General features: G+C 41.6%; 1 protein-coding gene and 1 long non-coding RNA gene across 2 annotated transcripts; both read right to left on the minus strand.

The window, feature by feature from the left end:
- Positions 1–40: 40 nt before the first annotated feature.
- Positions 41–19,469, minus strand: gpr139 (G protein-coupled receptor 139). Its single transcript, XM_010773772.1, has 2 exons — positions 19,011–19,469; positions 41–4,900 (listed from the first exon to the last, which is right to left on the minus strand). The coding sequence occupies exons 1-2, from the start codon at positions 19,156–19,158 to the stop codon at positions 3,912–3,914; spliced, it is 1,137 nt and encodes a 378-aa protein (XP_010772074.1). The 5' UTR covers positions 19,159–19,469; the 3' UTR covers positions 41–3,911.
- On the minus strand, positions 3,354–22,923 carry LOC104947703 (uncharacterized). The gene is made up of 3 exons (XR_798591.1): positions 22,750–22,923; positions 3,606–3,610; positions 3,354–3,364 (listed from the first exon to the last, which is right to left on the minus strand). It is a non-coding gene; the product is annotated as an uncharacterized lncRNA (long non-coding RNA).
- Between the last annotated feature and the right edge of the window lie 514 nt (positions 22,924–23,437).

Below are 23,437 nucleotides of genomic sequence, written 5' to 3' on the forward strand. Positions count from 1 at the left end.
GCTTTCTCACATGTAGAAAAAAGACACCGCCCAATCGAAGCACTACATCTCAATCCATAGAGATACTGTTCTTTATTTCTTTAATCAATAAGATTGATAATAGTCAATACTTTTCTGCATATCTTCACACAACACAGTAATACATACTCTTTATACAATTAATACATTCATTAGGAGGAACAACTGAATTATGCAAGCCTATGATTACTCCAGTACAATCAAAAAACACAGTTCAGAAAAACTGCCATGGAGGAACAAAGGTAAATACTCAAAACAGGTAATTGAGTAGAAAATCACAATCAGTAAAATACCAATAAAATTGCCTGAAGCTTCAGTTTACATTCATGGATATATCCTTATAATGCTGTGCTGCATGTAATTATATTCATCATGATTGAGTATAAATACACATCTTACATACATAATGGTCCTATGGCACAAACACTTTTTAAAGCTTCTTTCTGTTTAAGACGGACATTATGTACACACACACACACACACACACACACACACACACACACACACACACACACACACACACACACACACACACACACACACACACTGTAGAGCTTCACTAGGTAAAGAGAGAGACAGAGAGGAAATACAATTCCATCCTCTGATTAATTTATGTTTGTTTATCTTTTTAATATCTGGATGAAGAAAACACAGATCTTGGGCATTACTTCTTTTCTCTTATGTAATAGGGGTGATTACTTGGCATGGTCCCCCCTCACACACACACCTCCCACCATGCTCCCCGAACGCCTCACGTGGTAGACGAAGAGACACCCGCATGTGACCCTCTTTCAACACCCCCAAATCATCTGCTTTGGTTTCCCAGCATGCCTGTGAAACTCCCAGGAGGCCCCCGGGAGGCGCTGGTTTTCCCACAAATGTCACATTAACATTGCTTTAAAATGGATAGGGTTGCACGAGAATGAATGTCATGGCAACATTGATCTGGCATTAGTTCCTCAGTCTGAAGCCTAAATAATTTCTTGTTATCTAACTTCTTAATGATCATTGTCGGATCATTAAGCAGTATTGATTAAGGATCAAAGAATGCATTTTAAAGCCTTTACACTAAATGAAATGCAACACACTGCTAAGGATGACTTTTGATGGACCTGGAGTCAAAGAGCTCGCTGACTGATTATCAGTTATCGACCATTTGGCCGTTCATCTCCATGAAATAACATTTAACATAGTTTCATCTCAAGGTCCCTACCCGCATGGATCCATTTTCTGATGAGGATTCATGGAGCGATGTAGCACAGATGACTTCAAGGTTATCAGATAACGAGTAAAAAGGACACTTGTGAAATTAACTTTGAGCAAGAGCATTTGACATAAAGTGGGAGAAAAGAGGAATGAGCAGCGGGTTTGCAGAGTGAAGGAGGTGAGAGAGAGAGAGTGGCAGTTAAAGCTCCCTCATTCACACAGTAATTTGGAAGAAAATCAATTTGTAAAGAACAAATAAATAAGAATTGAGACTGGAGGAGCCAGTCAAGAAGTGCAAAGCTGAACTGAAAAGGAGGGAATTAGGAAGTTGGGCAACAGGTTCGCTACAAAATCGTTGAATGGAAAGAATATTGGACATTTCCAAGAATAAGAAATTGTGCCAACAGCACTTGGATAAAAAGTGTTTCGATCCTCTGAATTGAAAAAAAAGTTTTTAAAGTTTAAACTGGTCTTTGAATTTGCCCATAATATAATTGATCTGCTCAGATCTGTTACAAAAATTGACATTGCTACACATAGTGGGAGGTTTTGCCAAAATGTTACCTACTTGTGAGGTGCATGCAGGAGGGGTAGCAGGAGCAATTTGATTGGTATATCAGATATGACCATATACTGCTACCATGTTCAAATGAAATGGGAGGTAGAGATGTAAAGAAAGATTTTCATGTTTTCAAAAAGAAAAGCGCGTTTGTTGAACTTGGGTTTTAAACGCACACTTTAAGCACCAAGAGAAACATTAAAAAAGTAAATGTATACTTATGTTATTTTGACATCACCCAGCAAGACGCTGAGTTGGAAATGTAAATACACTCAAATACACAGTCATGGTAAAGATTCAATAGTTACCTACCTATTTAACTCATATCATTAAACTGGCAATTTGTTAAAACAAGGTGAACAGCCCTTGCTCTAAAGGACATGTCTCGTCAAGTCAGGATTATGCAACCTCTCAGCAATAAAGCTTGTTAGTAATGTTATTATAACCTTCTTGAGAAGCAGCCAAAACGTTCAAGCTCTTTGTGTTAATCGCAACCTGCAGTGACCGCCTAAAGTGTCTCCAACGTGAGTGTCGAACAAGAGTTTGAAGGGCATGGCTTTATCAGCTCTGACAGACGCACATAACATTCATCCGATTTAAAGCCATATCCATTCAAACAAAGCCTGATGTGTCTCATATCTTCAGGCAGATATCAACAGAAATCTTCCCCTTGGCTCAGTACCTTTCTCGCTAGATAGATGAATGCTGCTAATGCTGCAAGGTGTCTGCAGAATGCATTGATCTCAATGTGCTCTTTCTGTGGGCAATACAGAGCACAATGTGAGTATAAGTGTGTTCTTCATGTGTGTGTGAGTGTTAGTGTGTGTTAACATTTATGGTTTATTACTGGGCAGGACTCTGGCAGCACTGAGACAGAGTTGATGTACGTGACTGTGTTTGGATGTGAAATGTTACTGAATTGCCATCAGCCAGCAGCAGAATGAGCAGAGCTGAAATGTGTCACTGTGGCCCTGAGACCAAATTCACTGCTGCACCATGGGGCAGAAAACCTTGGATGAGGAAAAGCAAAACAAAAATAAAGGATTACAGATGTGTACGTCATCTCTCTCTCTCTCTTTATCACTCAGTCTTTCAAAAAAAGCTAAAGGGTTATACAGCTGTTACATTCATTATATTCATCCAGATAGTGGTTAACAGTAAGTCATCACGGACCATTAATAGTTAATAGAGGACTATCTACTCATAGCAGAAATTTCCTCTTCCTAATATTGGATATGTGATTACTAGTTTAATGACACTTTGCACAAGTCATATTTTTTGTCTTATTTTTATGTGAAGCCACAATAACAGTCTACCATGACCAAATAATACATATTTACCCAACAGTAAGCAGAGAGACCTGCACTGCTAGGATGAACTTGGCACACACAAGATAAAAGTCAGGTAGGGCTGTTCATTTGATGGTAGCCCAAATGAACATGCCATTGAGACTCCTCTGCATATTAAACTGGAAATGACAGCGCTTTTTGAACATTGCTTGAGACACAGCCAGAACCGTTGATGACTCTGCCTGAGTGGTGTCACCCCCTCGAGGTGAGATGTTCAGTGCCAAGACTCTGACTGGAAATCTCTGCTTTTTGGGAATGTCTCCCAACGGACAAAGACGCAGCTCCTCATCGTTGGCAGCAGTGTGCGACAGAGACCGTCCATAAATAAATCAATGTCTTAGTATTTGAAGCTTCACAGAGGATACTAGATAACAGTTGCCAGTTTATTTTTTTTGCGCTGTGGCTCATTAAAGTCAGTGAGAGGTGGGGGTTGATATCCCTTGATCAGTCCGTAAGTCTAGAGTCAGTCATACAATAGCTGTATTTTTTTGCATGGAGAAAATAATCATTAGTTATTTGATGCTGGTTGCTGCCTTTTGAATACTTTTTTGAACATAAGAGGCCATTTTCTGTTAAGTACGGATCTGCAGTTTCCATCTTGCTAGCCAACCGCTTTGTTATCGCTCAAAGCTAGCTAACTGAACCTATGTGCTCTCGGGGTGTGTTGACATTTTCAAGCCTCGAAGAGTCCCAAGGGAGCAGAGCTTGTCACCAAGGAGACAATGCCTGAATATGCTTCCCAACAACTGAAGGTTGGGGTAGCTACCATGGCTGAGGACTCAAGAGGATATACAGATGGGCTTCCCGTTTTTGTCGTACTGGTACACCAACATCTTGATGCAGTGGGAGTTGGCTGGTGAGATCCAGGGGCTGCTTGTGATGGAAAAGTTGTGGCTGGCGTAGAAAGGCTTCTGCTGCTTCCGGCAGCGGACCAGGGCTCGCAGCACGTTGGCTGCCATTCCCCTGAAGCGCTTGCTGATGAAGCAGTAGAGGAAGAAGTTGACCCCGGTGTTGAGCAGTGCTAGCATGTTGGCCAGATCGGTGAGCACATGGAGCAATCTGCCCGCACTCTGCGAGGCTGGAGGAGAGGAATAAAAGTGGTACAGGATCATGAGGGTACGTGGCGCCCACAAAACAGCAAAAATTGAGGTTATAGCCAGGAGAATGGCAGTGGTTTTGCCTGTAGAGTAGCCACGCAGACGAAAGCAGCTGCGGCGTCTGCGCAGCTTACGCACGATGACAGCGTTAAGGGAGAAGAAGACTGTGCAGGGGAGCAGGTAGACTGTGGCGCAGTGGGCCCACACCAGGACATGCTGGACCACGGTCCTCCCGTTTCCCTCCTCTCCTCCTCCTCCATCACCGTCGCCCACCCCGGACAGGCTGTGCCACAGCTCAGGCCACCAGTAGTAAGGCGCTGCGGAGAGCAAGCACCCAATATACACAGCGAAGATCACCCTCCGTGTGCGGGCTGGGTAGGAGACTGTATGGTAGCGCAGAGGGTGGCAAACAGCGATGTAACGGTCAATGGTGAGAGGCACGGTGATCCAGATGGAGGTGTGGATGGAGGAGAACTCCAGAACCTGCACTGCATTGTTTAGTGATGGAGGCAGCGCCGTGCCCAAAATAAAATCCTCCAAAATGAAGTCGACGAACACGATGAGGAGCAGGACCAGGATGTCGGCGGCTGCCAGAGCCAGGAGATAGTTGTAGGAGGACTTCTGACGACGCAGCACCAGCTGGGACAGGATGACCACTGTTAGGATGTTAGCTAGGTGGTGGAAGGATTAGGGAAGGTGATTGGAAGAAGATAGGTGGAGGAAATATAGAAATGAAGTGAAAGTATGATAGGATTGGAAATGTAGTGGACACAGGTTGGGGCAGGGAAGGAAAGAGAATAATTCAATGTTAGTGGACAGGCCCATTGAAAAGAGGCAACACAAAACATGAAAGCAATTGAGATGCAGTGGATGTACACTAAAGGTAACAGACAAATTAAACTGCACTAGCACACACAATACAAATAATTGTCAGCACCATCAAAAGCTGCAAGCAAACATTTACTTTCAGTTTCATGCTGCTCAGTGCATAAAGAAAAATCTGTTATCTTCCCCAGTCAGCACCACTTTCAACCAGCTCTCCTTTTGTGTAGTCTCCTCTGGTTATTGCTCTTTTCCCTTTTCCACTTCATCTACACCTGCTGTGTCATTCCAGCAGCACCTGCCTCTGCCTTTGGCCACACTGTTATCACGAATCAATAATAAAACCACGACAAAAAAACAGGAGGGCAACGTGCAGTATCACAGTCTTGGCAATCTGCTGAGTTCACTACTGCCTGCCACCCTGCCGCCGGCAATTTAGTTTCTAAAACAAAGCACAAGGACACCCCGTCTGTCTGTCTCTTCCTTTTTAATCTCCCTCCATATCCCCGACATATACCATCATACCTTCTCTTCCATGTTGCCAGATACAATTTTACCTGCCTATATTATTTATTATGTATTGCAACAGGAGAGCAGAATATCCAAGGACAGAGGACTACTACTCCTACATGTTTCACTGAAAAGAACATAACCAGACCTGTATGTGATTTATCTCAAAGCTGCTTCTTCCAAAGTGTGACCTCTGTTTTCTGAATCAGACAGTAGGAGCAGAGCTTCAGTGTGGTGACTGTATTCAATTGGCTCATTATACGCCTTCTTTCTTTGTTGTCCTATTCAGTTCCCTGCTCTCCTTGCAAATTATCCCAGGTGATTTTCATCACCTGGCAGTTGTGTTTAAAGGTTGTGAGCCTTTCACAAACCTGGAGGAGACAGTTAACAATATATTTGTTTGTAACACTGTAGTGTTTCTTGGATGTACAATAAAATCATGTAATTGAAAATAATAATAAAAGAAGCCCTCTGTTTTTATAACAAACAAAGGAACACCGAAACTTGTTGTGTGTAACTTTGAGGTTCACCAAACCTAATACATTTATGAAACTTTCAGCAGGACGATTTGGCATATGCATCATCATATGGGATGATATTTTTTCTTAGTTCCTGAATATCTGACCATTTTGGAAATAAATAGCTTTCATCTAATGAAAAAAAATACTATGAGGATTGTTTTGAAATTGTTTTTTGTAAGTAAGAATATGATTTTAATTCTGAATAAGCCTTTAAGTATTTGGACATTTCTTTGTCTTAAAGGAGACAGTATTGTGTGACATGAAGTGTAAAATTCAGAGGCCAAAATATTTTTCAATGGATTCAGTTCACATGCTGTACTTTAGTAATATATCCATCCTCTACTGTTGCTAACAATCCACAACAAGCAAAACTCGCTGATGAAACACGAAGACATCAGACAAAGATGCCTCTGACATTAAATTGCATTGCAGCATCACTGAGACATCAATGCACTTAGCAGCTGTCACTGTGTGTGTGTGTGTGTGTGTGTGTGTGTGTGTGTGTGTGTGTGTGTGTGTGTGTGTGTGTGTGTGTGTCTCCTGTGGTCCTGCCTCCCTCGACAGTAATAGATCTGGGATCGGATTAAATATGGCAGCTAGGAGTCTGGTACATCACACTTCGCAGCCTCAACCACGATCAACTGATTACAAATTACAAGGCGGCTCCAGATAATGACTAAAGATGTCCTTCCCAGACTGGAAGATTTGCAAAGGAAGACACACACACACACACACACACACACACACACACACACACACACACACACACACACACACACACACACACACTAACACATGTCTGTCCATGCACGCACATACACACAGATCAATTACGTACAATCTATCAATAAACATAAATGACACGTCAAAGTAGTTTACAAGATTGGACAGGCCAATATAAGTGTACATGTAGACTGCTGGATGCACACCCCCCCACCCCCCACCTTCACAGTCACCCCGGCTTTCACACCAGGCCGACCTGCAGAGGCAAGTTAAATTGCTTTCATGTCGAATCTTGGTGTGTTTATTGATTATTTTTTTTAGCTATTGGTCCTACGCTATCGGTCTTTTGCTTCTTCTTTGCTGCTAATCAGTTTGGCCCATATTACATTGTATTTTAGATCAACCTTGGATTCAAGGAGAAAGATCTTCACAATAAGCATTATGAGATTTCTGTAATAACCCTCTTAACTGCATGTGCTTCAAGAATAAATTGTATTGGAGATATTTATCTTTAGCTCAGCTCCCAGAGTGAACGGTCATAATGAATTTAATTATCTTGCTTTTTTATGCTTACATTTGTATTACACGTGTTTAAATAAAGGAATAAATATAAGAAACCGTAGTAATTTCAAAGAACATATATTGATTACAATGATATTATTCAACCCAGTCTCACGGCATTTCGTTTGCCTGCACCACGTCTTTTTGTCCGGTCGGGTCTTGGAAGACTGTGGGGTTCATAAAAACACGTTCCACTTCTTACTCAAAAAAAGAAATGGGGCTCAGAGCATAGACTGTTTATATGAAATCTGTATTTTTTCAATCTTTTTTTCCTTCTAATTTGTTATTCTTTTCTAAATAACACACTGTTATTTACTCAACAATAACAAACAATTATCCTTGTTTTTATTTATTTGTTTAATTCTATAATCTCTGTTTTTTTTGCTGTCTGTCAGGAAGTGAATTTCAAAATAAAGTAACAGGAAACAGACGTAGGCCTATATGGGACATTTCGAGCATCATTTACCTCATTCACACCAACGCAACTCCGGTTCAAGCTCCGTGCTAGAGCTTTTCAGGTTCAGAACCGGTTCTTCGGTTTAGCTCCGGCTCTTTTCACACCGCCCAGAGTCCGACTGGTGCTGCGTCATTGCGTCATCGTTTGCGTAATGACGTAACAGTTTGCGTGCCTGCTTCATAAAGCCAAACCGTGCGGAAACCCCTCACAGCTCACACCGACAACAACAACAATGGCCGATTGTGCTCCAGCTTCCTCTGTACCTCTTCGGAAGACCAGATTCCCAGTAGATAGTATCTACTGGGAATCTGGTCTTCCGAAGAGGTACAGAGGAAGCTGGAGCACAATCGGCCATTGTTGTTGTTGTCGGTGTGAGCTGTGAGGGGTTTCCGCNGTGTTTAATACCGGCAACTTCTAATTGTGGGAAAAAACGAAAACGTTCTGAGTCGAGACGTCCCATAGAACATTTTGCGAAACACACTAAGCAATTTCGAAGAGCTGTTTGACGCTCGGCGTAACCTTGGCGCACTGCCACTCCAACATCCAATCCCAGAGCTTGAAGATTAATCACGGGGACAGTAGTCCCAAACGATAGCTGAGGATTATGGGTAGTGTAGTGTCTTCAACCATCCTAAACTCCGAAATGTTTTTCGGATTTCANGCCCCCGCATCGACGTAAGCGTGACGTATAGTGCTTTTGCTCTAGCCGAAAACATTTTTGGTGCTTGAAACGAACCGGATTCCGGAGCTAAGAGGCTGCTCCGCTGCAGCGTGAACAGGAAAACCCGGTGCTTTTCAAGCTCCAGCTCCGAACCGGCCCTGAAACACCGTTGGTATGAATGAGGTAATTGCGATACACACCAAGCCCCCAGGAAGTGCGCCGGACTCTGAGGAAAATATTCGTTGTGGCCAAACGGCGGACTACACTTCCCTATCAGTCGCTTGGCCCGGAAATACTTTTTCCCATTGACTAACATCGGGAAAGAGACGTCTGTAAATCGTTGGATACTTTTTTTTAGAACTCAATAAACTACCCAGTTTGAACATTTGTATAGCCCTTATTAAAAACATTCGGTCCTCAAGTTGTAAAATGTGCTAATATATATATTTTTTAAATATACTTTATTAATCCCCGTGGGGATATTGTTTCTCACATTTGACCCATCCTACAGTAGTGGAGCAGTGTGCTGCCATTTTGAACTGCGCCCGGGGAGCAGTGTAGGGAATGGTGCCTTGCTAAGGGACACCTCGGCAGCACTTGGTCTTACTGGGACTTGAACTGGTGACCTTCCAGTTGCCAAGCCAAGTCCCTATCGACTTCGCCACCACCGCCCTCGATAATAACGTTATTCTGAGAGTTATTTTTCTCTGCATTATGAACGCGGATCCAACCCACGGGATCGCGCCGCCCGGCACGTTCATGTGACGTGTTCAGTACTATGAGTTTTACCTTTACCCATGGATGCACAATAAGAACGGATTATATGATTATATGAATACTTTGGTGACGTTTCGCTCTCTCAAAAGTTGGGCCATTTTGTCTTCAAGCGCCAATGAGCAACTCTCATAGGAATTAACAAGACCCCGCCTCCCACGCTGTTTCCAGTTCTTATTATACATCCATGATACACACCCACTGAACTGATTACCCAAGATCCTCAGCTATGGTTTAAGCTCGGTGATTGGATGTTTTAGCCGCAATGCACGTTGGGATATGGTGTTAATGCGATATGAAATCCGAAAAACATTTCGGAGTTTATGGCCGAAGACACTACACTACCCATAATCCTCAGCTATCGTTTGGGACTACAGTCCCTTTGCTTCACAAACCCCGTGATTAATCTTCAAGCTCTGGGGTTGGATGTTGGATTGGCAGTGCGCCAAGGTTATGCCGAGCGTCAAACAGCACTTTGAAATGGAACGAAACCACGGCGGACTATCCAAAATTGGCCTTTAACGGTCCTCAACCCCCCGGAACTACACATGCTGGCTATTGTTTCGCAAAATGTTCTATGGGACATCTCTACTGGGAAAGTTTTTGTTGTTCCCACAATTAGAAGTTGCCAGTATTAAACACACTGGTTAAACATATAATTAATAAATGGGTGAAAATTGCTTGTGTCCATAATGGGCAGCATTAATATATACCCACATGACAGCTCATTGTTACTTTGTAATTCTACTCCACTACAATTCAGAGGTTAACCTGGTATTTTTACTCCACTACATTTATTTTAGTTACTTTGCAGATTCTGATTAATGATGTGAAATATAAACAACCCTTAAATCAGGCTTTAGTTACACCTGAGTAAAATTCAGGGAAGGTGATTGTCAAGTACCAACAATCAGGTGAGATATTTGATAGTTGGTGCTTGAGAAGACTAAACATTTATCTGCAGATCCATAAAGTATATTCATTACTCGTTATTCTCTACTAATAGTTAATTAAAGACTGTATATAATGGCTATTTTGCACATCCCTTTCAAGATTTGAAGATTTGTAAAGGTTTACTAACATATCATATACACAACGTTGAAGTTATGCAATGCATGAAAAACTTGGGTCGCAGGTTCCTCAGCAGTGCATTACAAGACATCTATCAATATGTGTGTATACCTCCACCATTAAACTGTCATATTCTGCACATTTCTTATACTATCTACATACATCTTATAAGAGTATAATTCATATGTATAATGTCAGTTAAAATAAGTGCTTCAACATAGTTAACACTGCAGGAAAGCAATATATTAGACGTTAAGAACTTTGTCAGGCTTAATATTTATCTGTAGATAGATACCCCCAAAGCTTTTTTCTTATTTAAAAGAAGAGCGTAACCTAAAGTATTCTTTAATGTTTAGATAAAGGTTAATTCGTTTTTCTGTTTTGCACATCCACCTATTAATATCTTTGTACATCCTGCACTAAACTGTTTTATTGTAGAGATCACTTACAGTATCTTCTTGATTTTTTATATTCTATATTTCTATCATTGACCTTCTACTTTCCCCCGAATTTTGTATGTACTCTTAATATTTGTTTCATCTAATATAACGTATTAAAAAAAGTGCTTTAACGACTAGGCGGTGCACACAAGGTACACACAGCATACAATGCCATAATAACTTTTTATTATTAGTGTAGGACACTTATGTATGTATAACATCTGAAGATGTGTAGTTTTATTCATGTTTTAACAGTGATAAAACTGAGTTTCTCTTAGTTGGCTCCAAGTCCACTCTGGCCAAAATTGACAAATTCTTCCTCACTATTGACAATTCCACAGTCCCACCCTCCCCGCAAGTTAAGAGTCTGGGTGTCATCCTTGACAGCACCTTTTCATTTGAAGCTCACATCAACAACATCACTCAATCTGTCTACTTCCACCTCCGCAATATTAACCGCCTCCGCCCATCACTTACACCCAACAGCACTGCCATCCTCATCCACGCCCTCGTTACATCCCGTATCGATTAATGCAACTCCATCGTCTCTGGTCTTCCTCACAAATCCCTGTGTAAGTTCCAACTGGTCCAAAACTCAGCCGCCCGTATCATTACCAGAACTCCTTCCATTAATCTGACTCCGGTTCTCCAACAACTCCATTGGCTCCCCGTTAAATACCGCATGGATTTTAAAGTGTTGCTCCTCACCTTCAAGGCCCTTCACACTCTTGCACCTCCATATCTCTCTGAACTCCTTCACACCTACACTCCCTCTCGTGCCCTCCGATCCTCCTCTGCCTTCCAGCTCACTGTACTTCTGCCCGCCTGACCACCATGGGGTCAAGAGCCTTCAGCCACTCTGCACCCCGTCTCTGGAACTGTCTCCCACAAGACATCCGCAATATGGACTCACTCGCAACCTTCAAATCCAGCCTGAAAACACACCTTTTTGGCATATTCAATATCTTAATAATTTTTCTAAACTGATTGTTGTTTTTAAGTCTTGTATTACTGTGTGATCTTCTTTGTTGCTTGTTTTTAATTATGCCCTGTAAGGTGTCCTTGAAAGCTTTGAAAGGCGCCCATAAATAAAATGCATTATTATTATTAACATAATTTTACAGGATATTGCTATATTATTTCACATGTTTTACTTCTACACATTAATATCTGATTTGTAAAACATCACAGACAGAAAGGTATATCTGTCATTTAATGGTAAGCTATTGCAATTCTGATTCCATAGATGTGTCTCCCATCACCCAAAACCCTTGACTATTCTTTCAACTCAATATTTACTTTCTTATATTCAAAGAAAATCAGTAATATCTTTAAAAAGTACAAGTCCTTTTATATCAGCTGTGCACCGTTATGGTGTAAATATAAACTATCTTTGGATCAAATATAAAAGGCAACCAAATTAGTATTGATACTGCAAGGAGACGCATTGTGTGAAGAGAAATTGAAGATGTTGTTTAATTGCTGATATATTTATGATCCACGTCACATATTCAGTTTCGGTGGCATTTCTTCCAGTTTGTCCAGAAGTCTTCTAATCAGGGAACTACGGCAGATGTGTAATATTTAATGCAGCCGAACCGTGTATTGCAATGTCGTTATGTGATGACTTCCAAAGAGAAAAGCAAGCACACTCGGATTAAAGTATTATTTTATTTTTTTATTTATTTATTTATTTATCGTGTTGGTGAACACGAATCAATAGATTAAATTACATGTTAGACGCTTTTATGAAAAGCGACGTACTATTATTATTAGAGTATTACATACTCATTACTGTGGGCAATCCCCACAGGAGCAATTTGGGGTGTCTTACCCAAGGACACAACGACATGCTGACTGCAGTGGGGTTTGAACCTGTGACCCCATGATCCCAACTCCAAGGCTCTAAACACTGCGCCACACGCTTCCCGCCGTGAGACTGGGTTGTATTATTATAATTTTCCAACACTATGTACTTTATGTGTCAAGATCAAGCTGACAAGCATCCTTGAAGTATGGTTTTACCAAAATTTGGTAATAAAATAAAGTACAAGAGAAAACTAAAAGTTTGCCAATGAAAAAAACCTAACAATTTGGGTTGCTGAGTTAAAGAAAATGACCTCTTCTTATCTATGATTTAGGCTAAAAGCTTAAAGCTACGTAAGGCGAATGCTAAGGGCGCATCGATCCATGAGGGGCGCTTCAAATATGGGGCCAGCTAAAGTATTGCCTAGGGCAGCAAATAGGTCAGAACCGGCCCTGCATAACACAACCAAACCTCTAACCAAACAGTGGTGGTTGAGTTGCATTTTGGCTAATGCTAGATATCAATGAGAGCAATGCTACATTTATCAAAGATACAATATGAATGTTAGTTGCAGCTCTTCTGTGTCTTTTTGCTTTGGTGGTGTCCATAAAACTCTTTGAGTATTGAGGAACAATCAAAGGTCTAATCTCAGTTTTGCTTCGCATATCTGTTTAGCTGATTGATATTACCTTTTTTGTTTTGGCTTAGCCTACTGCTGGTTCTTATTGACTCTTTGCACACGTTGTTTCATAAAGCTGCTACAGCTGTAAGTGTGTAATGTACACACACCTGCTGCCTCTCATCAAGTTTATTCAAAGGATCTTATCAGTGTTTTTTGTTCCAAGAAAGGTTTGCTGTTAAGCTAAGCTGTTCATAAACTTCCCGTAGGTCCATTTTAAACCCTTCACAATGTACCCCACCATTATTATAACCACCTCCATTCCTTTGCTGCACCTCTGCCCGCCAAATTCTCGAACTTATCTCTTTCTCTGTCCACATAATATTTTGTTAAACAGAGAGGGGTGAACTGAAATGGAAACAGTGAGGTGTTGACTGTCACTGGCTGGGTATTGTTCTGTTCGGGCTTCCCGTTGAGATGGGGCTTTCTACAGACAAACAAAAGGGATCAGTAGCGAGCTTGACATTTCCATTTAGCTCTAGCCAGCCTGCATTGGGTTGCCCATTCATTACAATTGACTCCTGCTCTTTCTGTCGTCTCAGGGGCCAAGCAGGCGGAGAGACGAGTTGGAGAGCTGCACACTCTGAACAGATACTCGATGACAACACATACACAGCATGAGTATAGAGACATGTACATCTCATGCCTGGACATTCAGATGGAGACACATGCAAAATGAGTCCATCTTTGCTGGCAAAAATAGTTGTCTCGAACTGAGAGGGGGAAAAGAAAGAGCTGTGTTTGTCTGACTACATTTGCTTATGAACTTTTGTGTGTGTGTGTTTGTGTTCAAACAGGTGAACCTTCTGTATTTGTGTGTGGGAATTATTTTGTGTCTGTGTTTCCCCCTGCTGCTCCCCTAATGTGACAAGGGACAGGGCCATTGACGTTGTTCAGTGGGAAAGAGAAGGCAGAGAGTGCTCCCAGAGGTGTGTAACGAGGCTGACTCATCCCGCCACTAATGCAACGTGTTGAGACGGGCAGTCGACAAACTACGCGTCTTAACCCCCTGAAACCAGTGGCAAGACACGAGATGCCGCACACCAGTCCTTAAGCTTTATCATGGGGCTCCTTTTACATACGCAGAATAATTAATTTTTTTTGTCATTTGGAGGAAATTGAGGTTTGGCTTTGATGGCTTATCCGGAGGTTAATAAGAGGAGATGAGTGTAGAAGAGAGGGATGAAGAAATAGATGGAAGGTGATGTAACATGTGGTGTGAAGAAGGTCACAGGGAGTTAAAAGAGAACAGGCCATTGAGAGGGAATTGAAGGAAAGGATTAGATAAAAAAAAAACAGAATGAGACAGAGAGGGGTATATAGGAGAGGGGTGAGGCGGTGGGAGGAAAGGAAGAGAGGCGAGAGAAACATAGGAGGTGAAAATCAAAGCTTGCTTCAAAGGTCACAGGCACTTTGTTCCTGATGACAACCATTTCCCTTTTGTCTTCTCTAAGTGTCAGACGGGACATAAAGCAGGGAGGTTTTTTTTTTAATTCCCCGGAACAGAAACCAGGACCAAATCCCTGCTGCAAAGCCACACAAACATGCATTGAAGATAAAACAATGTTTTAGCTGACAGTTTTTAAACTGTTCAGAATTAGGTCCAAACTCCCTAATAGTGTCAAATCTGTTTTCGCGCAGTTAAATTGCAATAAAAATCAGGCCTGTAATGCCATGACAATGTGATAATGTCGATCCAACACATTTTATTGCGAGCTTGATGGGTATGATCTGAGAGTTAATGAGGAAAAGGAGGAAGCTCAAAAGAAAAAGAAAGATGCAAAGTAAGAAATATACAGAAACAATGAGAATAATAAAAGGATAGGAAAAGAAAATAGATATTTAACGATTATTATTATTAAGGCATATTAGGAGAGAAATAAGCCCCTGGTTGCTGCTAATGATATCGATGCTGCTGCAGTGCTCTGCCTCTGCTAACCTCTAACAGCCATTCATTTCACAGACAGGCCACAATGAGTCAAAGTGTGGTGGAGACGACTGTCTTTACACCGAGGCTGCTGCTGATGAGACACTGCAGAACTGACAAACTCAGCTTCTCATGTCCAAAGGGCTCGTAAACAATGCTAACAGTTATGATGTGCTTTTGGACCTTCTCCACATTTTTTAATGAGATTTCAGCTTTGAAAAAACATGTGAGAAAGAGGGCATGTGAGGTAAAGAAGAGCTGCGAAGAAGGGTAAATGGATGAGAGATGAAGAAAAAAGGAATATATTAAGATAATGTCGATCTAGCAGCGCCATAATTATCCACAGATTGACGAATATTGTCTTCCAGAAAATGTCAGACAACACATGGAATTGGGTTCTCAGCAATGGTGACAGCTGTTCAACAAAAAGTATTTCACTTCACTCGACAACATCTCCGCTTTATTGCCTGAAACAATGCCTCCCTCCTTTTTTGACTCCTCTGTCGTCGTCGTCCTCCCCCCCCCCTGGCTCGTCTCCCCACCACAAGCTGTCACTTTCTCTGTCCTTCCCTTCCCCTCTTTTTTTCTCAGACTGGAAACAAACCAGAGCTCAGAAATCTCTTTCCATTTGATACACTGAATATTCGCTATCTTTTACACATGCTTTCCCATCCTTTCCTCTTCGTCCATTTTAACACTTGACTCTTCAGAGGGATAGTATCTCTTAACAAGCTTCAATCCCACCTTGCCCTCTCTGTGAACATTGACAGATCAATAGTCCAAACTGTATATCGCAGGTCCTCACCTCTTCATTAAGTAGCGGCTGACCCCTGATCTGCACTGTGTTGTGGAACAGAGGGTTGTTAACGCTGAACATCCTCAATCATTTCCCCTTTTGGGTGCAGGGATTAGTTGGAGTAGGTGGAGATTTTCCCTCACGTGTGCCACATCGCTGACTGTCGACAGCCACACATGGAGGGGCTTCAAGAAAGAGGGAAGGAACGCACCAACGTACTGTTAAGTATGTGGGCTCATGCGTGTTGCTGTGCGATTGGGAAGGAGCGACACGTGCACATTTCTGCTGGCACAATGTGCAGACATGTCGACACCATTCAACCATTTGTTGACACATATTCAAAATACACTTATTAAAAGGGATTATTATGCTTGACAACTGAGCCTCTTCATTTGACACGTATAAGCACTGGAAAAGCTAGCCAATGACATTTGAGAGTTGATATTCATTTGCATATTCTGGTTCCGACAAAATCATAATAACAATAATAATAGTTTAAATTATATAGCGCTTTTCTATGTCCCTTCCAACTTAAATGACCAAATATTAATAATTTGTAACTCTCATTCACAATGACCTAACATAGCACATTTTGTGAGCACTTGAAAGCAACACAAATGATTTGCTTGCACACAGTGATGATCTGATATACTAATGTAATATAATGTAATCTTTTTAGTTGCATTGTGCCCTGCTGCAAAGACACGTTACAAACATTGAACCATTGGAATATGTGCAAGTAATTTAAAGGCATGCAAATTAAATAAATATTCAAGCATTAACAGTGACCTCGAGTTGAAATTTAAATTGCACGTGGGCAGGTAAAGAGTCTATAAACGGCATCATAAAGAACTCCCTGCCTGAGGAATGCTCCACTCAAACACATTGCATAAAAGCAGCTGTATCAGGCCGGATATTCAGAGAAGCTTTAACACCCAGTTACGACACACAAAATCACTCACCATCTTCAACATACTCTACAGTCAGTGTCTCAGATGTGAGTGCTTTGAGACACACTGTACCGTACAAACAGCAGGCCTAAATTCTGTAATCCCTGCATGTCAGAAACTCCGCCGTGTCTCTGTTTGCTATGCCAGCACATGTCTCTTCTGTCTCAAGCAGTGTGGTGTGGTGAGCAGAGAGAGAGAGAGAGAGAGTTAGCAATTAATAAAAAATGTGGCAATTCGTCTCAGCGCTGTCGTCTCCTCCACTCGGGCTCAGAGGTGCTACTTCACTGCCTCTGCTGTTATTAATCTATTTCTTTTAACTCCGCTCTTCTTCTTCTTCTTCTTCTTCTTCTTCTTCTTCTTCTTCTTCTTCTTCTTCTTCTTCTTCTTGGTGTCCTTGTCCTCCCCATACTCCATTCTGTTCAACCTGAGATGTCGGTTGATCACATTTCCCTAGGTCACACACTTCCCACCAATGAAGTTGCGTAATCCCTTTCCTCATCACCTTCAATCTTCACACCCTCACATTTGTGCTCTCGAAGCGACCCTTCTATGTCTGCAGCTTAAAGGTCAAAGTCTGCAAGAATCTTACAGACATGATGATGACCTTCTGAAGCCCTGTTGCTTTTAAATAACTAATGAAAACGGTCTGATAATCAAGGGTAACGGCTCCAAATGCTTTGAGAGTGTCTGTGTATGTGTGAGTCTTTAAGTCACACCACTACTCCTCCCACATGCCGCACTCATGAAACATTTATGATTCGGCTTGAGTGGAACGTCACAGTGATTAAATAAGTCGATCTCGGCTGCTGCGAAAATATCAGCCAGCTGCACTCAACTATTATTTCAGACGTAAGATTGCATTACACTCCCAGGTTAGTGTTATTTAGTGATTAGCAACCTACATCGCATTTGTAAAGATGACTTCAGCTGCAGAAACAGATAAAACTTTCGAGGCAAGAAAACAATTAAATGATGTGCGAGACTTCATTTGTCAACCAGGATGATTAATTAGACTAGATTTAATCACAAAGTAGACTTTTACTTTTACACGGCTGCAAATCTTGTGGAGCAACTGCAGTCTTGGCGTACTAAGGCTTTTCATTATGCATTGCAGATTTGTTCTAAACCAGGACAAAACAACATCTCACTCCGAGTCTTTATCAAGGAGGAGAGGTGCAGAGCTTACGTTAATCTAATGTATTAGCACAAATAAGACAATACAAGTCATTAGATGTATTTATCTGAATCAGGATGAATAGTAAAACGCTGGATGCACCTGAAGCATTTTTTGTGCTGAAGCAGGGTGGATGTTTCTAACCTCACTGAACCCCACATTCACACTTTTCCTCTTTTATCTGACCTCTGTTTCCTGCCTCTCTCTCTGAAACACACACACATTCAAATACACACATGTATGCAGTATGCACACACCTCTTTGCTTCCCTGTGTGAGAGCAGGATAGCGCTCATAGATCACGCAGTGGGAGAGAGGCAGTAAATGAGTCCGACAGTGACTGTGAATGGACTAATCAGTCAACGGTAAGGACGCAACAAGGAAGTGTCATTAATGCAGGTCATCAAGATGAGCCACGTAACACACACTTGTCCCCGAGGTCAAGCCTGACTCATTACAGACACACTCTGTCATGCACCCATCGCCAGAACCACTGCAGCCTAACAGAAAAGGTGCTGTTTTAAAGGTTATGAATCAGATTTAATTACGCTTTGCACAATGTGTTTAAGTGGTGCGTGACTATTTCCACCTAAATAAAAGACACATGTACAAAACCACCTCCAAACGGACCGGCAAAGCACAGACAAACACAAAATAAGTGTGCATGCACAAGTGATTGCCACAAGGTCAGGATGACAAATCAACAGTGTGTGCATGTGTCTGTGTGTGTGTGACACTTTTTGCAGCTGTGCACAACACACACTCACTCAAACCGGCAGACAAGTACACATCGTTTCAAGATGCAAAGCGTGACTCTTGCATCCCGCTGGGGAGCAAATTAACACAGAATGAGACGTGCATGTGATTAGACACAGACATCAAAACACACACTGTGTGCACATCTCTTACCCGGCAGGCCGAGGCAGAGCAGGACGCTGTAGTAGATGACAGGCAGTGGTCCGAGAGGGCACCCCTGGGCGAACTCAGAGGGATGCTGCTCTGGGCTCCAACTGCTGTCATTTGGGGAAAAAACAGGGAAGATGTGGCTGTGCTCCATGGCCTCTTCTTTGTCCTCTTCCTCAGCTGAGCTCAGTGTCAAGAAGCCGGCTGGCCACACAAGCAAACCGCCTGGTCGCCGGGGTGGGAGAGAGGGTGCTCTGTCCTTGGGTGCCAATCAGCATGAGTGTGTGCACGCCTGGGTTTGCGCAAGGCAACGAGGTTGAGTGTGTGTGTGATGGTATAGGGGAGACAACAGACTGGGAGATGCCAGAGATGAAATGTGTTAGTAGGTGACGGAGAGAAAGGAGGCGAGAGAAGCAGAGAGGTGAGTATGAAGGTAGAAGTGGAGAGGGGAGGATGCTGCCTGAGTGTGTGAGTGAGGGGGAATGAGAGCGAGTCGAGAGAGCAGCAGGAGAAGAAGGAGGAGGAGGAGGAAAGAGGGAGGGAGGGAGGGAGGTGGATGGAGAGCAAGGGTATGCTGAACATTAGAAAGTGAGGGAGAGAGACGGAGGCTGGGAGCTGAGGGAGGCTCGTGGAGAGAAAGAGGGGTTCCTGTTTGAGGGCCAGGAAAGAAAAGAGATTAAAACTGTTGCAGACAAGAAAAGATAAATGGACTGTGGAAAATGATAGTGTGTCAGTCATACTGCCGATCTGTCTCTTTAGGGCACATCTCTTTATTTATTTGTATATTCAGTAACCTCATGATTGTTTTTGATGTAATAAAGTATTCAATAATGAGTGGACAAGCAGTATCCAAATAATCCTATTAGCATTTCCTAAACGTTACAGTACACATGTGATCTGTGGGTTTGACGTGGGAGTGGGAGTGGGGGTTGGGACTAAATCTAATTTGCCATGCAGTGTGAATGTGTCTGAATCTCTAGTTATAATGTGCTAATGAGCAGAAGGCTGACACACAGTGCTTCTAAAGAAAGACCCTCTTCTGGGGTTTATCAGTCAGTCATTTCCAATAAATGCCTTGGTTGTTTATTGTGAAAAGTGGAATGTATCATTCTATATTATGCACACTAGGACACCATCGTGAACATAACGATAAAGTCCATACAAATCGAATGAATAGACTGTGTTATCCCTCTAACAGTTTCTGCTGCATTATCGCTTTTACTGCCCTAATGAAGGCAATGTAGCAGAAAAACACACAGTACAATGCTGGAGAGGAGTTATGGGACCCTTTTGTATAGATTGCTTTTGAAGGTCTACAGAATAATAAAGCAATTATGACACACTCCAAAAGGAAGTCTTACAAGTGTTTGTTTAGTCGGTTGAACAGTCAACAACATTGAATAATAGGATATGCCAAATTAAAGCAATTTAAGGTGTGTGTACTTTATTGATAGTTAATCTTGTCAGGTCGCTGATTTATGTTTTCTGCTCTCAAGTGCTACTGTCATTACTGCGGAGGAACATTTAAGGTTTCTTTTCGCCATGGGAAGTCGCCCCCCCTCCGACAGATGAAATGTATTACTCACAGCACAAGTCAGATATTTCTTATGACAGACTTACTTTGGTCAAAAAATAAGATATGTACAGTATATTCTGCTTCATCCAACTTGAACAGTCTTAATGTGGAGCAGGCAGCTAATTATACCAGTCGGAAATGACTTGATGAGTATTATGTAGCTTACTAAACACTTACTTTACTATCAAATCAAACTCAATGATTCCTTGCATTGTACTGAGAAATGCATCTTTTAATAAAAACAGGAAACACAATAATGCTACATTGGAAACTTGTCCATCAAGTAATAACGTTATCATGCTAGCAAGAGCTTCAAAGTAATGACTTCCACCAGTGATTTCTATCCACACGTCATACTGCTACAGAGGTGTTTTTCTCAGCTCTCACATTCATGCCCTGAAAACCAATCCAGTCCTTTTGCCTTCATCTCTCTCCACATGAACTACTGTGCAATCATAGACATGACACGAAAAACATGTCAATTTTATATATTTTTCTTGATATGCAGTCAGACGTGCGGATACATATTATCACTATCATTGCTATCAACAATTTGCAGACTCCTCAGGGCTTTTAGGAGTTGCCACACACACCAGAGCAGGTTATGCATGAGTATGGTGAAAAATCATGTCCATTTAGAGAGCTGTGTTTCTCCTCTCTCTGTGCCTCTTCAGCACAATCAAGGCCTACGCACACCTCTTAGCAGGTTTGAGGAAACACAACCACACTCTGCTATGCTGTCTGAGTGCGATACGGTTTATCATTTAAAAGGTAGAGCATGCCGGTAGTGACAAGGACCTGATGGCAGACAGGATTAAAGACACAAAGAAAAAGAGAAGAGAGAAGATTTTTTGAAAGAAAACTCACAAGTTAAAATACTGGCGATCACAAAGGAGGAGCAGAACAATCTGAAAACCTTTCCTGGAGATCCAATTATGGCATCACTTCGGATGGAGGTCACCGTATGAAAAGAAGAATTATTACAGTCCAACAATGGCTGGCCTTCTGCTGAATGCCTCTTGAATTAGAGGATAACGTGAGGAAAGGTGAGGAAAGGTGAGAGGAGCTTAAAGAGCAATCACATGCTCTTATTTCTTTTTTTTTCTACATGTCAACAAACGAGCTGCAGGGGACGCAGGAAGGGGAGCGACGCGATTAAGTGTTAAATAAAATATGTCCAGCTGACATGAATTGATCACGGAGAAATATGGGACATGGAAAGGTGATTCTTCAACTGTAGCTACTATAGCTGTGAAAGACCCCCACAGGGGAGATGCCTGCCTATTCTGCAGTACTTAATACAACATCATCATTGGTCCTTGTCGCACAAACTCAATTAGATGTAATCTTCTGGCGCTTTGAAATTGGCGTGAAGTGTTGTGTGTGGGTTGTTGTTTGCTTTTGGATTCAATACAGAACAACAGGTACTGTACATATGAGAGGGTATTTTCAATGTGCAAGTATAATGTGGTGACTGCAAACTAAACCAGGGCAGGTGATGGTTGTTATGTATATATAGTTGGTTATGAAGCGTGGTTATACCTCCAGCTGACCTCATTACGTCCTGCAGTAATGTATGGAGGAGATTAGCAGAAGGAAAACTGTGCAGTGTATGAGCAACTGTGTGTGTGTGTGTGTGTGTGTGTGTGTGTGTGTGTGTGTGTGTGTGTGTGTGTGTGTGTGTGTGTGTGTGTGTGTGTGTGTGTTATATTGACCCATTACATCATCATTATACACATTATCTGGGGACCCAACACTCACATTCTCAATGTATTCAACTATATCACAGGCGGACATGCACAAACATGCAAAACCAAAGTTGTGTTATTTCCTCAAATGCCACAAAGTTTATTTTGAGTGTTTATATTTGGTTGCGTCACTAAGCAGAACAAAGCAGATATACATATGGGGCTTTGAAACTGTTTAAACTTGTGGTTTAAACTGAATGTTGCTTGCACAAAAATGGCGAACCGGTGCAACAGTCAAAATGAAAACATAAGATAAGATAAGATAAGATGGACCTTTATTAATCCGCTTGGGGAAATTCAGTTGTACAAGCAGCAACAGGGTAAGCGTGAAAAACAGGACGGAGATTCACACAGATTAATAAAATCAAAAATCAAATCAAGAAAAAAAATTAAAATAATAGTGATAATAATAGTAAAAGACGAGATGAGTAAAAATAAGAGTAAAATAACTGTCAGCATATATACATATTTGGTCATATAAATTATGAAGTACGAAATGAGTTAAAGTGACAAGTGAAAATGGACATCTATACATATAGTGACATATCTATCTACATATTTGGTCTACTACTAATATATTAACATGGGTTGTGGAAACAGTGTATATTTATGTCCAGTGATTTTATATAATTTTTATTTTACATTATTCACCCCTTGTTGTGCAGCCTGATGGCTACAGGCACAAAGGACTGTCCGAGGCGCTTGGTGCTGTGTCGTGGAGGGATGAGTCTGTGGCTGAACGTACTCCTCCTATAGGGATACAAAGAGACAAAGACAAAGAGTCTCCAGCCATAGTTTTATGAGGATGTACCTGCTAATGCATACAATGGCAAAGCTAACACACTGATGTTTAGCAGGTATAATGCTTATTATATTTATTATACATTTTATTTCCTGAATTAAGCCTAATATCTGAGAAAAAGCAATATTGTGACGTGAATCCTAAAAGTGAGACTTACTATGAGACTGCAGACTGGTAGCAGCTTTGAGTGTTTAAAGCTTATAGCTAACTTCGGCATGCTAACATGCTAACCAAGACAACGCTTACATGCTGATGCTCAAAAGGTATCATCTTCATCATGTTCTCTATCTTTGTTAGGCCCAATACA

The sequence above is a fragment of the Notothenia coriiceps genome, unplaced genomic scaffold, assembly GCF_000735185.1.
Source record: "Notothenia coriiceps isolate Sejong01 unplaced genomic scaffold, NC01 NC01_scaffold00012941, whole genome shotgun sequence".
Taxonomy (NCBI): domain Eukaryota; kingdom Metazoa; phylum Chordata; class Actinopteri; order Perciformes; family Nototheniidae; genus Notothenia; species Notothenia coriiceps.